The following is a 14,337-nucleotide window of genomic DNA, read 5'->3' on the forward strand; positions in this document are numbered from 1 at the left end:
TGTAATAGGAAAGAGGAAGAAGATGATACCAGCCTTATCACCATATATCAAGCCTGTCCCATTAACTTTGTCCCCAGGGCATCTTTTCCCATGATGTATGATTGCATTTGTTTTTGGAACTGCAGGACACATATAAAAGCAATTCATTGGGCCCTGACCTGTGTGGCTCAGTTGGTTGGGTGTCATTCCATGCACCAAAAGGTGCCAGTTCTATTCCTGGTCAATGAACATGCCCAAGTTGCAGGCTCAATCCCTGGTAGGGTGTATGCAGGAGGCAGCTAATCGATGTTTTGCTCTCATATTGATGTTTCTCTCTGTGTCCCTCTTCCTTCCTCTTTCTATAAAAAAAAGCTCAATAAGATTTTTTTTCAAAAAGCAATTAATTGGGCCTCTGTCGTCAGAAGAATGGGAGGTACCACCATTAATTAATTAATTATTTAGACTAAGATACCATTGAGAGTTCAGTAAATTGATTCTAAAGACTTGGATGGTTTTGCAGTTAAGATTTAGTATCCTTCCTGCCTTAGTGAAAGCATGTATTGTCATAATTTCAAACAATTGATTTAACAGACACTCTTTGACATGAAAACCATTTTTACACCTATAATCAGCATCCCAAATACTTTTTTGTTTGTTTTGGCTGATGTTGGCTTCTGGTTGGACCTTATCAGTGATGGCATGTGAGCTGTCATGGGCATCTTTGTTTGTGGTCTATTTAGAGGGCTCTTTAGCAGCTGAGCATGAACCTGAGCAGCAGGGATAAGAGTCTTGCTGAATCTGTGGGGTATAGAATCTTAGTCTGGAAATAGGGAAAGTGAGGGTGCCTAGGACTTTCTGTAGCCCAGAAGAAGGGGATCGCAAAGTGATGTGCTGTGGTGATTTCTGGAGTTTCCCAGCTTTGTATTAGAATGTAATTCTGGGCATTTCTGAGGGGAAAGCAGCCTCTTTGTAAGGATCAGAATGTTAGGATCCAAGGGGACACTTAGGGATCTGGGTGTAATCCTTGCTCTTTTACCCCCTACATCACTGATGGAAGTTGATCTGAAGTCAGCCACTGACAGGCCAGGCGATGGACTGCCCTCCATTTTATTTACAGACACTAACCTTAGGAGGCTTCTTTAGCAAGGAATGCCTAATGACCAAGGGTGTGTTTATGGCAGAAAAGTATTAGTGTTTGTAGATCCCAGAAAGAGGACACATTTTCAAAATACCATTATTATAACTATGTCAGTTAACATACTTTTTGTTCTTTTCATCTTTAGATTTATTTATTTATTTATTTACTTACTTACTTACTTACTTACTTATTTATTTTGGCTAGTCAAATGCAGTAGTGAGAAGGGAGGCATATAGAAGGAGGACTTCAATCTGTAACTGACTCATCTTTAGATTTTAAAGCAAAGACTGTTGAACCTTCACTATCTCACTTTTTATTTTCTGGTGAGGAGTTCCACCTCAGCTCTCATGTGATACGGTCACTCATGTCCGTGTTCTAGGACTTCACATGGATGATACTTATCAGTGCCCCCTTGGCGCACACATCAACACAGGGAGCTTCTGATTTCATTCTGTCCTGTGAGTGGTTGCTCTGACATCATACCTTTTGACAAGACGTTTGGACGTCACTTGGAATATGGAATACAAATACAAGTGCCTTTGGCACTTTAGATGGTGAGAGGTGCATATGTAAAGGAAGGAGCCACAGTCACTGAGAGATGAGTTTTAGCTATCTGCAAGTGATAGCAGATCCCACACAGCTTTGCTGGAAAGTAAATACCTTCTGGTGTTCTGATTTGGGTTGGTGGTAAATTGAAAATAAAACTTTGGTCCTAGCCGGTTTAGCTCAGTGGATAGAGCAACGGCCTGTGGACTGATGGGTCCCGAGTTCGGTTACGGTCAAGGGTATGTACCTCGGTTGCAGGCCAGATTCCTGGCCCTGGTCGGGCACGCGCGGAAGATATATCTCTGTCACATGGATATTTCTCTCTTCTCTCTCTCCCCCTCCCTTCTACTCTCTAAAAATCAATGGAAAAAGATTCTTGGGTGAAGATTAAGAAAAAGAAAATAACACTTTGCATTGCTAATGGCCAAAATACTAATCGCTTGCTTTACCTTACTCCATGTCACCTATTGTAAATTGTGCTGCTATGAACATAGGGGTGCATATATCCTTTCTGATTGGTGTTTCTAGTTTCTTGGGATATATTCCTAGAAGTGGGATCACTGGGTCAAATGGGAGTTCCATTTTTAACTTTTTGAGGAAACTCCATACTGTTCTCCACAGGGGCTGCACCAGTCTGCATTCCCACCAGCAGTGCACGAGGGTTCCTTTTTCTCCACATCCTCACCAGCACTTGTTGTTTGTTGATGATAGCCATTCTGACAGGTGTGAGATGGTACCTCATTGTTGTTTTGATTTGCATCTCTGTTACTGTTTTTAAGCAAGAACATAATGACTTGTCATCAGTCCTTCTTACTCTGAGTCTTTCAAGTCCCTGACGACCTGATTTTCTCGTTCTCTAAGCAGGAATGGAATCAGGTGACTCAGCGGGCCTCTCCATGAACACACTGTTCAAGAGATAGAGCTTGCCACCTGCCTGACCTTTCCTTCGAGCTTGAGTTGGTGGGAAGAAAAGCTCTAGGCTGGTGAGAGGCAGGAGTTCTCACAGCAGGACACAGGCAGACACAGTCGGGTCATTTCAGGACAAGCCCTTGCCCGGTGCTTTGTGTTTATATACGAGACGCTCTTTGGAACCACATATAACCCTCACAGCCATAAAACCAGAGAACTGGGAATTCAGTTCATCCTTTTCCTTGTATCTCTAGTGACATTTAATTGGAGTCATTTTGGCATTGCTGGTCTGGAGCTACATGCTCTATTTATTGGTATTTACCTGTTTTAAAGCTTTTTTTTAGGAGTATAAGACAACCTTGAATACAGATTTGGACAATAATTCGAAAAATGTTTTTAGCTTAAAGTATATAAATTTTTCACTGTGGAAAACCACTCATATATGTAGGGTAGTAAGTCTTGATTTGAAGTATTTCTCTACATTATCTTCCAAATAAAAGAAAACTTTAATACTTTGAAAATACTTTATTATTAGAAAAGCAATGTGGATTAATACTTTGAAAATACTTTATTATTAGAAAAGCAATGTGGATTGATTTTCAAAAAAGACAGTTTAATTTGTGAGAGCATTACATAATTACTTAAGCTAGGTTAATAAAATAGTGCTAAGTAAAAGAGCTCAATATCCTCATAGTATAGAAACAAGCGATTTTAATGAGTCTAACAGTTGGGTGAAAATGAAACTTTTTTAAAAAGGTAAGGTCCTTGAGATGATTTTTAAAAATATTTGTGTTCTTGGGTGAGATTTTCATCCTTACTCTTTATGAGAAAAAAATAGTTTGTTGAACACAAATAAACATCAGCCTTTAGATTTATTATATAAATAAAAAACTTGCCTGTAATTCAAGGCATTTATCCAATACATTTGACTTCTGAACATTATAATTACAAGAGAATTTCCAGTAGTATAATTGGCTTCACCTTTGCACTTTCAGTTTTCAGTGCCCTCAGTTAAGGACAGCTTTCTAGAAGGTAGAGAAGTTTTCTTATTGATGTGTTCCATTTTAGGTGGTTATGCTTCCTTAATATTAGAGAACTCGGGCCTTATTTATTTCAGATGTTAATAATCTTTTTCATATACATTGTTTTGATGTTCCATTAGAACTTTCCTGGTAGTGACTTTTGTTGCTAAGTATTCTCTCATTTGAATAATTGATTATCATTAAGCAATCTCCAACACAGTGTACAAATGATGGGTCGTAGAACTGTACACTGAAACCTGTATAATTTTGTTGACCTGTGACAACCCAATAAAGTCACTACAAAGGAAAAAAATAAATAAAATTTTAGAATTAAAAAAAAAATCTAGTCTAAATTTTGCCCTGAAAAACAGTTCTCTCCGACTTTAATCATTTATTAAATTATTGACTTAATTTCAATTTGAAGCTATTGTAGGTGTATGTGTAGTTAATCTCCTTTTGAGTACTTTAGGCCTTTTAAATTATTTTATTAAGTGCTCACATATAAGAAATGTTGCAATACAACCCTAAAACTTCAGTATAATTGAGAGTCAGCTATACTTGCTTAATCCCAGATGATTCAGATGTAATACCAGCAGCATGAGGAGGTCTTAGTCTGTTGACAAGCATCCAGGAGCAAAATCAGTTTCATGCTAGGCCCTCTAGCTGCCCCATGTTCTGTGTTGTACTAGTAGTGGTATTAAATAATATATTAAAGATGAATAGATATTCCTGCTCTGCTGATGATCTCAAAGGTTAGAGCTGCACCAGGAATTATCTCTACATTCTGGTTAATAATAATCCTGACAGGGATTGAGTATAGATATTAATCAGTTGCTGGGACTTCAGTTCCACCTCCAGTTCACATAGTAACAGGTATTCTTTCTGTAGCTACAGCAGTATTTTTAGAAATAGTTCCCAGCCGCCCAGCTGGCCTGGCTCAGTGGTTTAGCATCGATCTATAAACCAGGAGGTCACGGTTTGATTCCCGGTTAGAGGACATGCCCAGGTTGCAGGCTCGATCCCCAGTGCAGAAGGTAGCTGATCAATGATTCTCGCACATCATTGATGTCTCTCTCTCCCTCTCCCTTCCTCTCTGAAATCAAATATATTTATTTAAAAATAAAAATATATTTTTAAAAAAGAAATAGACCCCAATATTCAGGTATTGATGATAACTATTAAACTTTTGACTGTAACATGCTTTCTAGTAGTTGAAATATAAACATTTGTACAAATGTTAAATATAGAAAACCATATAACCAGTTTAGGGAAACAAAAAATAAACTAGCAAAGAGGGCGTCTTTTAAAATAGTATTTCGTAAGTGCGTGTGCTAGTATATTTACACTTGCCAATACATCCATGCAAATAAAATAGCAAAAAAATATGTTTTTACAACTTTTAAAAGTGAGAATTCTTTAATAGGTGGAAATCTTACCCAAATAGAGGGCCATTTGCTTTTTCTTTCCTGTTTGTCTCTAATTACCAGATCTCTGTCTTTTAAATTTAGATTAAAAAAAATAATAATTGCCTTCCCAAATTAGTATTTTTACAGCTGTACTTTCACAGTTATATATTTAAAACAGGAATACATGTAGTTGAAATGTTTATAAGAATTATCAATGTCAGATTTTGAATAAATGCACATTGCACCAGTAGGCTATTTTTGAGTACACATGCTGATATTGATTTACAAGCAAGATTGTTTATTCCAGAACTATGAAAAGATAGAAGAGAGAGAAGGGAAATGTTTTAATTTTGAAAGTACTGCTCGTATTTTGTATTCTTATGTTTTCTTGTTTATGCAGTGAAATTTAATGTCAAAGTTTTAAATAAATCAGCATATACAGATGGATGCCAGTTAGTAAATTTTATTTGGTGTGAAGTACTATAGCTAGGAGGCTCTGTATTTTAAGTAGCAAAATTAAATTTGTTTGTATTTGAAATGCATGGAATTCCTATTTAGTGTGGAAAATGAAGATGAGAGAACCTACTTCTAGTCCTTACATAACTGCTTATTGTCATGTCCCATGGAATACATCTCTTGTATTTCTCTGTGCCTCTGGTTTCTCTTCTGTAAAATGGGCTCAAGAACTTAATTGACGCCTTCATCCCTTTCAAGAACATTGAGGACAGATACCTTGAAGTCTTTGGAAGACAAAATGCCACCTTATGTATTTTTTGATACTAACTTGCCTTGTAAGTATGTGCTATGTATTATACACAGTGGCACGGTGTGACATTTTGAATATTTTTATGAGAACAAAAGTTGTTTGTATGCCTTAATGTTAAGCGATAACTTTGTTATTAATGTTTTATAATTTCTGAACTTCTGTCTCTGTAGTGCAGTGAGAACTCTCCCTCTGGCCATCTCCATGCCCTATACTGTTTGTGGGTAGAACATGGGGATACTAATTTTTTTGTGGCAGTATTTTAGGATTGTGCACAGAAGTTGTTCTGTAGATGGGTTAGGAATATACCCTAAGTCTGCAGTGTACAGAGCAAGGCCTCATCAGCTTAGAATAGACAAAGAGCCCTCTATTCCTCAGTTTTAGGTTTTTTTTCAACATGTTTATATTGTCCTGCATTCTGACTCATGGTTTGGAAAGTCAGGTAGAACTTTTTGATTTTACCATTCAGGAAGTGGTGAATGGGGAGAATTCCAGTCCAGGATTTTGGAGACATGGATAGTAGACTGTGTGCTGCTCGTACAATAGTTCTCACTTTTACCTGTTCTGAATATGTTCTCTCTCTAATGAATGAGGATGCTATGGTGCAAGGATCCCAGGAGGGAAGAGGGATGTTCTTGCATTGAATGCCTTGATTTCATACAATTCTGAAATGATCATTAAAGCATATATGAAGCTATCTCTAATTATTCACATGAAAACTGTTTAAAGTATAGTCCATTATGATTTAAAGTGTAGTTCCTTATGATTTTCTTTTGCACATGGTTAATTTTTATTGCCCAAGAACTTTATTGCATAATTTCCAACATCATCAGTGAATGCTTGTGTTTTGAGAGCCTGAATCCTTTAAAGAGTTATTAAGTACTATTTTATTAAAAATAAAAATTCCTATGTCCTATTTTGTTTTTCTGTGGTAGAAATTGTTCTTGTAAAGTATAACAAAGATAATAACTTTCATGTTGGGTTAGTATTTGCGAAGTTTGCTTAGTAATTTTTGATCTTTTTGTGGTAGTGGTTTTTCTTAGGCTTCTACAGTTGTTTTATGTTATTATGACATCTTCTCTCATTCTTTTCCAGAGAATTCGGTCAACAGTGGATGAAAAAGAACAAAAGCAACTTCTTATGGATTTGGATGTAGTAATGCGGAGTAGTGATTGCCCATACATTGTTCAGTTTTATGGTGCACTCTTCAGAGAGGTAGGAATGAACTAATTGCGTTTTGAGCTGGCGAATGAATATCTAATTGGGATAAATAAGGGTGTGGCAGGCTTAGATATTAATGTACAATTAAATGCCATACATTAGTATTAAGTTAATTTCTCAGTAGTTTAGTATATAGCCTTGATAATCTATACATAAATTTTTACCACTTATTTTTCCTTTTGTTAAAGGGTGAATCTTATACTTTTTAAAAAAATGGCTGTCATTTGTGAATTCCCTATTTCCTTGCTTTATTTATAAATACTTTCTCTTCTTTAAGGGGATCTAACCCACAACCTTGGTGCATTGGGACGATGCTCTAACCAACTGAGCTACCTAACCAGGGCTTGATGTACCTTTATTTCTTTATTTATTTGGTTTCCATGGCCCAACAAAATGCTTCAAAAAGAATACTGCTAAGAGAAATGTCAGAGATTTTACTGCCTTTGTTTTCTTCTAGGAGTTTTATGGTTTTGAGTCTTACATTTAAGTCTTTAATCTACTTTGAGTTTATTTTTATATATGGTATAAGAAGTGATATAGTTTTATTTTTTCGCATGCACCTGTTCAGTTTTTCCAACATTATTTATTGACTAGACTGCCTTTACCTCATTGTATGTTCTTGCCTCCTTTGTCAAATATTAATTGACCATATAGACATGGGTTTATCTCCGGGATCTCTATTCTTTTCCATTGACTTATGTGTCTGTTTTTATGCTAGTACCATGCTGTTTTGATTACTATAGCCTTGTAGTATTCTTTCATATAAGGTAGTGTGATACCTTCAACTTTGAACTCTTAAGCATTTTAAATGCTCATTAAAAATACCATTCTCATTTTGAAAATGTTCGGATGTGCTGGAACTGGATCATAAAGAGTATAGCCTTGGGGTTTTTACTGTAGTTATTGAAACTTAAAATCAACTACGTTATAAGACAGGACTGAATGTATACTGGCTAGAAGTATGAAATCTTGTGATTGGAGAAGACCTTAGAGCAGTGATGGCGAACCTATGACACGCGTGTCAGCACTGACATGTGTAGCCATTTCTGATGACATGCGGCCGCTGAGGCGGCCTCATGCCGAGGGTGAAACATTTGCTGCTCCTGAGGATGACACATTTGCGAAATAATGTTTTTTCCTCAAAGTGACACACTACCCGAGTTATGCTCAGTTTTTTGGCACACCAAGCTCAAAAGGTTGCCCATCACTGCCTTAGAGGTTAATCAATTAATTCTCCACCCAACCCTAAAATTTATTTATTTATTTTTGTGTGTGTGTGTTCTAAATAGGTAACTCTAGTAACTGGAAGAATACTACTTCATGATAAAGCCTATTTCTTTGTTCAATTACTAATTAATCACTGTTAATTCTAGACTTGTAGTTTCTTCTTCCTCCTGTCCTTGTACTTTTTATGACTTGAACATTCATATATTTTTTTAACCAATACATTGCATTTCTTAGCTTACTTCACTATTTCACATCAGTATGACATTGTATCTGTATATAGTCATGTATTCAGGTACATAACTGTATCCTGGACGTAAGTATTACATCAAGTTATTCTGTTAGTAAGGTCATGAGTCTGGAACTTTAGGTTGCACAGGAATCTTGGTATCTCCTCTCCCCTTCTTCACCAAGCCATAACTTTATTCTTCATAATCACTAAATCCTTTTTCAATCTTATGCAAAAGAGTTGTTATTTAGGATTGGACTAGATCTTCTCTCCTAACTAGATTCCATAGTCAGCTTTTCCAGTGCTGTGTTCACTAAAGCCTCCCACTGGCTCATCTTCACTGAAATTCACCTCCCTAGTGCTTGAACATGCCAACTTAGTGCTCCTGTTCTTTTATTTAATCCTTCATTTAAGCAACATTTAAATATCTAGCCCTAGGCTAAGTAGTGTGGAATTCTGATTTCATGAAAAGAAGGCAAAGTACCAATAAGTGATATCCACAATTGAAAACTTACTGATAATAAAACAAAAAGCTTTTTAAGGTATAAGCAAAAAGAATAGGATCTGAATGGTATCCTTATGGTTTCTCATGAATAGCTGGGTAAAATTCAGTTTTACATCTCAGGAAGGTCGAAGGGAGTTGAGATAAGCAGTTATAAGCACTAGCATCTATTGAATGCTCTATCGTTTTCACATATATTATCATCACAACGGTCTCAGGGAGTCTGGTGGTACTATGTCCTTTTTCCAGAGAGCAAACTGAGATTTGAGTACTAATTTGAAAAAAGTCACACAGCCACTACGTGTCAGAGTTGGGAATTCAGAGACAAAGTTCTCACTGTTCAGTCATTATATACCACAAGTGGTCCAGGGATGAAGAACTTTTAGCTTAATTTAAAATATAACCTTTTTAAACATTACAGTTTTTGACTATGATAAGATGAAATCTTAAGAACTATACAGTTAAGCTGTATATAGTCACAAAATGCCTAGAGTGAACTTAAACTTCTCCCCCAAATCATAGAATAGAAGAAATAATAGGTATATTCTTAATAATAAAAAATGAAGTTTTAGAAGCAGAAAGTTCATTTAAAGAGTGCATAGTCAGCCCTTTCTGGTTTGACTCAGTGGATAGAGCATCGGCCTGCAGACTGAAGGGTCCTGGTTTCAATTCCGGTCAAGGGCACATACCTCAGTTGCAGACTCAGGCCCTGGTTGGGCCTGTGTGGGAGGCAGCCATCAGGTGTCTCTCGCACACCAATGTTTCTCTCTGTCCCTCCCCTTCCCTTCCACTCTCTCTAAACAAACAAGCAGACAATAAATAAATAAATGGAAAAATATCCCCTGGTAAGGATTAAAACAAAAAAGTGAGTAGTCAAAGTTTGTTTTCTCAAGTTACAAAGGGTAAAAATGTTAAACAGATTTAATAAGGGTTTAGAGAAACACTTTTCTTTCAAGATTGATTACTTAAAAATAAAGATCTCTTTTGGCTACATGACCTTCAGTATCAGTAATAGACCCAAAATTTCTGGGTTTATGATAGGAAAGAATGGAAGTGTTTGTGCAGTCAGGACGTTTTGCCTTACATCACTGTGTGAGAGACACGTGCTTTTAATCCTGTCACTGTGAGAAACCCTCCAGAATATTTCACATAATTTAGTGTCCATAAGACATCAGGTTTTGGTCTGGTTCAATCACCATCAATCAAGGGGCTTGTGAAAAGGTATTTTTCTTCTTATACCTACTATGTAGAGATTAATCTTGCCTTTGGGTAATTTTGAGCCTTTGTAAGTTCTATAGCTTTATTTAGAGCAGTGAATAAATAATACTTATTACTGAAGTTGGTAACTTATATGTTGCCATTGTTTCCAACCATGTATACTTCTTTCTAGGATGGACCTAAACTCAAATAAAAAGCCCCAAGTTCAACTTGGATTCGATTAAGTAAGTTATTAAGACATCCAATTGCACAGGTTTCTAAATTCGTTTTCCGGCTTTGTAGACTGGGAAAAAGAGCTTGGTAGTATTGAAAAATTAAAGTAACTTTTAGCCTACAATTTACTTAAAGGCTTTTAATATATAAATTGCCAGAATTTAATAGCAAGGAAATCCTTAGGTTGAGGTTGGAGAAATTCTAGTGTAGGAAATACTGTTCTGAGTAAGTTGTGATTGTAGAAGTTCATCAGATTATATAAAAGTGCTATTAGCTGAATTTAGTCACCTTCTCTTTTCTACTCCTCCTTCTCATGTTCTTCTTTCTCTTTCCTTCCCCCTTGCAAGTTATAAATACAACTTTATGGAGCTAATGTTGACACATGATAAACCACACATATTTAAAGTATACAATTTGATATGTTTGGACAAATGTATGCACCTGTACAGTTATCACCATACTCAAGATAATGAACTTCATCACTCACAAGTTTCCTTGTGTCCCACAGGTAATACACACTTCCTTTCTGCTGTCAGCATCCTCAGCAACCGTAGGTCTGCTTTCTGCCACTATAGATAAATTTGCATTTTCTAGAATTTTGTGTAAATGGAATCAAACAGTATGTACTCTTTTTAAAAGAAATTTTCTTATACTCAGCATAATTATTTTGCAATTCATGTTGTGGCATGTATAAATAGTTTGTTCCTTTTGTTTGTGGAGTACTATTAGTTTTCCATTGCATGGGTACACCACAGTTTGTTTATTCATTAGGGTTGTTTCCAGTTTTTATCTATTACAGTAAAACTGCTGTATTTGTGTACAAGGATTTTAGTGGACGTATGATTTTATTTCCCTTGGGTTAAATACCTGGAAGTGGGATGGATGGATCATATGTTTCAGTTTTTAAAAAAATGGGCAAACTATTTTTAAAAGTGTAGTTGACTTCTGAACAACTTGAGGGTTGGGGTGCTTACCATTGAAAATCTGCATATAACTTTTAACTCCCCATAAACTTAACTAGAGTTGTCCCTCAGTATCTGCAGAGGATGGTTCTAGGCACTTCACCAGTACCCAAATCCAGAGATGCTCAAATTTCCTATGTAAAATAGCATACAACAATGCATGCAATCGGCGCCCTGCATTCTCAGATTCCCCACTGCAGATCCAGAATAACTGTTTTCCATCCACAGTTGGTTGACTAGGAGGATGTGAAACCAGGGATATGGAGGGGTGACTGTATATTGAAAAAAAAAAAAATCTGCATTTAAGTGAACCTTTGAAGTTCAAACCCATGTTGTTCAAGGGTCAACTGTGGTTGCATTTTCAGCTTCCAGTGGTAATGGATGACTTTATTTCTTCCACATCTTCTCAACAGTTGGGGGTGTCTGTCTTTTTAATTTTTAGCCACTCTAATAGATTTAGAGTGGACTCTCATTGCATTTTTAATTTTCATTTTTCGAATGACAAATGCTGTTAAACAGCTTTTCCTGTGCTAACTTGCCAGCTGTGTTCTTCGATGCAGTTCTATTCAAATATTTTTGTCATTTTCTTAATTGTTTTGCTTATTTTCTTACTATTGAGTTTTGGGAGTTTTTAAAAAAAATGTTATTCTGGAGACAGGTTTACTGTCAGATATATGATTGCAAATGTTTGTCCCCCCATGTCTGTGTTTTATCTGTTATACATTTTAAGTGGTTTTTTTAAAAAAATATATTTTTATTGATTTCAGAGAGGAAGGGAGAGGGAGGGAGAGAAACATAAATGATGAGAGAAAATCATTAATTGGCTGCCTCCTGCACGCCCCCTACTGGGGATCAAGCCTGCACCCCAGGTATGTGCCCTTGACCAGAATTGAACATGGGACCCTTCAGTCCTCAGGCTGACGCTTTATCCACTGAGCCAAACCAGCTAGGGCTTAAATATTTATTTTAGAAAGCGAAAGTTTTTAATGTCAATGTAAGACAACTTGTCTGTCTTTTTCTTTTATGCATTGTGCTTTTGGTGTTATCTAAGGAATTTTTGCTGAAGTCAAATTTTCTCTTATGTTTTTCTCTCATAGTTTTATCGTTTTAGACATCACAATTATATTATCCATTTAGAATTAGTTTTATGTGGTGAGATGTGTGGATTGATGTTTGCTTTTTTGCATTTGGATATCCTTTGTACCTTTACCAGAAATCAGTGTGTGGGTCTATAGTCTGTTCATTCATCTGTTTTGTCTCTCTTTGTACCAGTTTCACACGGTCTTAATTAGTCTAGCTTTATAGAAAGTCTTGAAATCATGTAGTACTTACTGGTCTTTAAAATTCATTTTTCTTAAAAAATAAGTTTTAGCTATTTGAGGCCCTTTTTGTTTTCATATAAATTTTGCTATCTGCTTATCAGTTTTTACAAAACAAATCCCCAGAACTGTTGATTGAGATTATTTTGAATCTATACATCTTTTGGGAGAGTATCAATATTTTAACAGTATTAAGTCTAAGGACCCATTAACATGGTATTTTATTTCATTTATTTACATCTTTAAAACATTTTCCAGCAGTATTTTATAGTTTTTACCATTTAAGTCTTTCACATTACTTGTTAAATTAAGTATGTGATAAGTTTTGATGCTTTAATAAATGAGATTTTAAAAAAATTATTTCCTCTTACGTTGTGACTAATATGTAGAGATACAAGTGATTCTTGTTTTTTGTTTTTTTCAAATTTATATCTCCAACCCTGACTTCTCCCCTGAACTCTAGACTCGTACACCTGCCTAACCAATAGCTCCATTTGGATATTTGATAGGCAACTAAAAATTAGGATGATCACAAATTGAGAACTCTCAACTTACTACCTCACATCTGTTCTTCACTTCCCAAACCCTCATCACCCCCAGGATTTATCTCCACAATTGATCCTATCAGCCTAAGTACATAGGCCAAAAGGTCAGGAGTTACCTTGATTCCTCTTATTTCCTTACATTCCAATCAGTAAGTTCTACTGGCTCTACCTCCAAAATATACCCTAATATTTAAGGTGGCCTTCCTTGCCATCTCACTGCTATAATCCTGGCCCAAGCCACAGTCTAACCAGTCTTTCCTATCTAGTCTTGCCCTTCTAGATTCATTCCCATGCAGCAGAGTGATTTAAAATGGTAAATCAGGTAACCTTACCCCCGGAGAATTGCACTGAGAATAAACTTTGCACTTTACTTGCAAAGCTTCACACTACCTGATTGCTTTTTGCCTCTCCTTTACGCCTCTGCTCTTTGCCTACTATGTTCCAGCAACAGCAGACGGCAACCTTCTTTCCATTCCTAAATAGATAGGAACAGGTAAGCTAAGCTCAGTCAGGTTCTTACGACTTCACACTAGCTATTACCTGTGCGTGGAGTGCTGTTCCCTTGGACAAAAAAAAAGAGAGAGAAAGAGAAAGGAAAAGGAAAAGGAAAAGGAAAAGGAAAAGGAAAAGAAAGAGAGAAAAAGTGAAAGAAAGAAAGAAAAAGGAAAGAAAAGAGAAAAGAAAAAAGCTGGCACCTTGGCCGGTGTGCTTAGGGATTAGAGCATCACCCCACACACTGAAGAGTCTGGGGTTCAATTCCCAGTCAAGTGCAACGTACCTGGGTTGCAGGTTCCATCCCCACCTGGGTTGAGGTGCCTGTGGGAGGCAACCAATCGATGTGTCTCACATGGATCTCTCTCTCTGTCTCTATTCTTGTTTTGTTTTTTAAATCTTGTGTAGTGCAACCTTATTAAACTCAATGAATTCTAGAAGCTTTTTGTAGATTTCATCACATTTTCTACATAGATTATCATGTCATCTGTGAATAAAGAGCCTTTATTTCTGTCTTTCCAATTTGGGTCTCTCTCTCTGTCTGTCTGTCTCTCGCTCTTTCTCTCTAACACACTCTTTCTTTTCTTTTTTCTTCCTTCACTCCCTTCCTCCCTACCTCTATTTTTGTTGTTGTTTGGTTTTGTTCTTT

The 14,337-nt window shown here is 36.4% G+C and overlaps 1 protein-coding gene across 5 annotated transcripts in view; it reads left to right on the forward strand.

Moving 5' to 3' along the window:
- MAP2K4 (mitogen-activated protein kinase kinase 4) overlaps nt 1–14,337 on the forward strand; it is a 112,146-nt gene that overhangs the window by 70,201 nt on the left and 27,608 nt on the right. For all 5 annotated transcript variants that reach the window (XM_079798922.1, XM_079798924.1, XM_079798923.1 and 2 more), the window contains one exon: nt 6,859–6,978. In XM_079798922.1, the coding sequence (XP_079655048.1) occupies nt 6,859–6,978 (120 nt within the window). The remainder of the gene's footprint in view (nt 1–6,858; nt 6,979–14,337) is intronic.

The sequence above is a fragment of the Cnephaeus nilssonii genome (assembly GCF_951640355.1).
Source record: "Cnephaeus nilssonii genome assembly, chromosome: 19".
NCBI lineage: Eukaryota > Metazoa > Chordata > Mammalia > Chiroptera > Vespertilionidae > Cnephaeus > Cnephaeus nilssonii.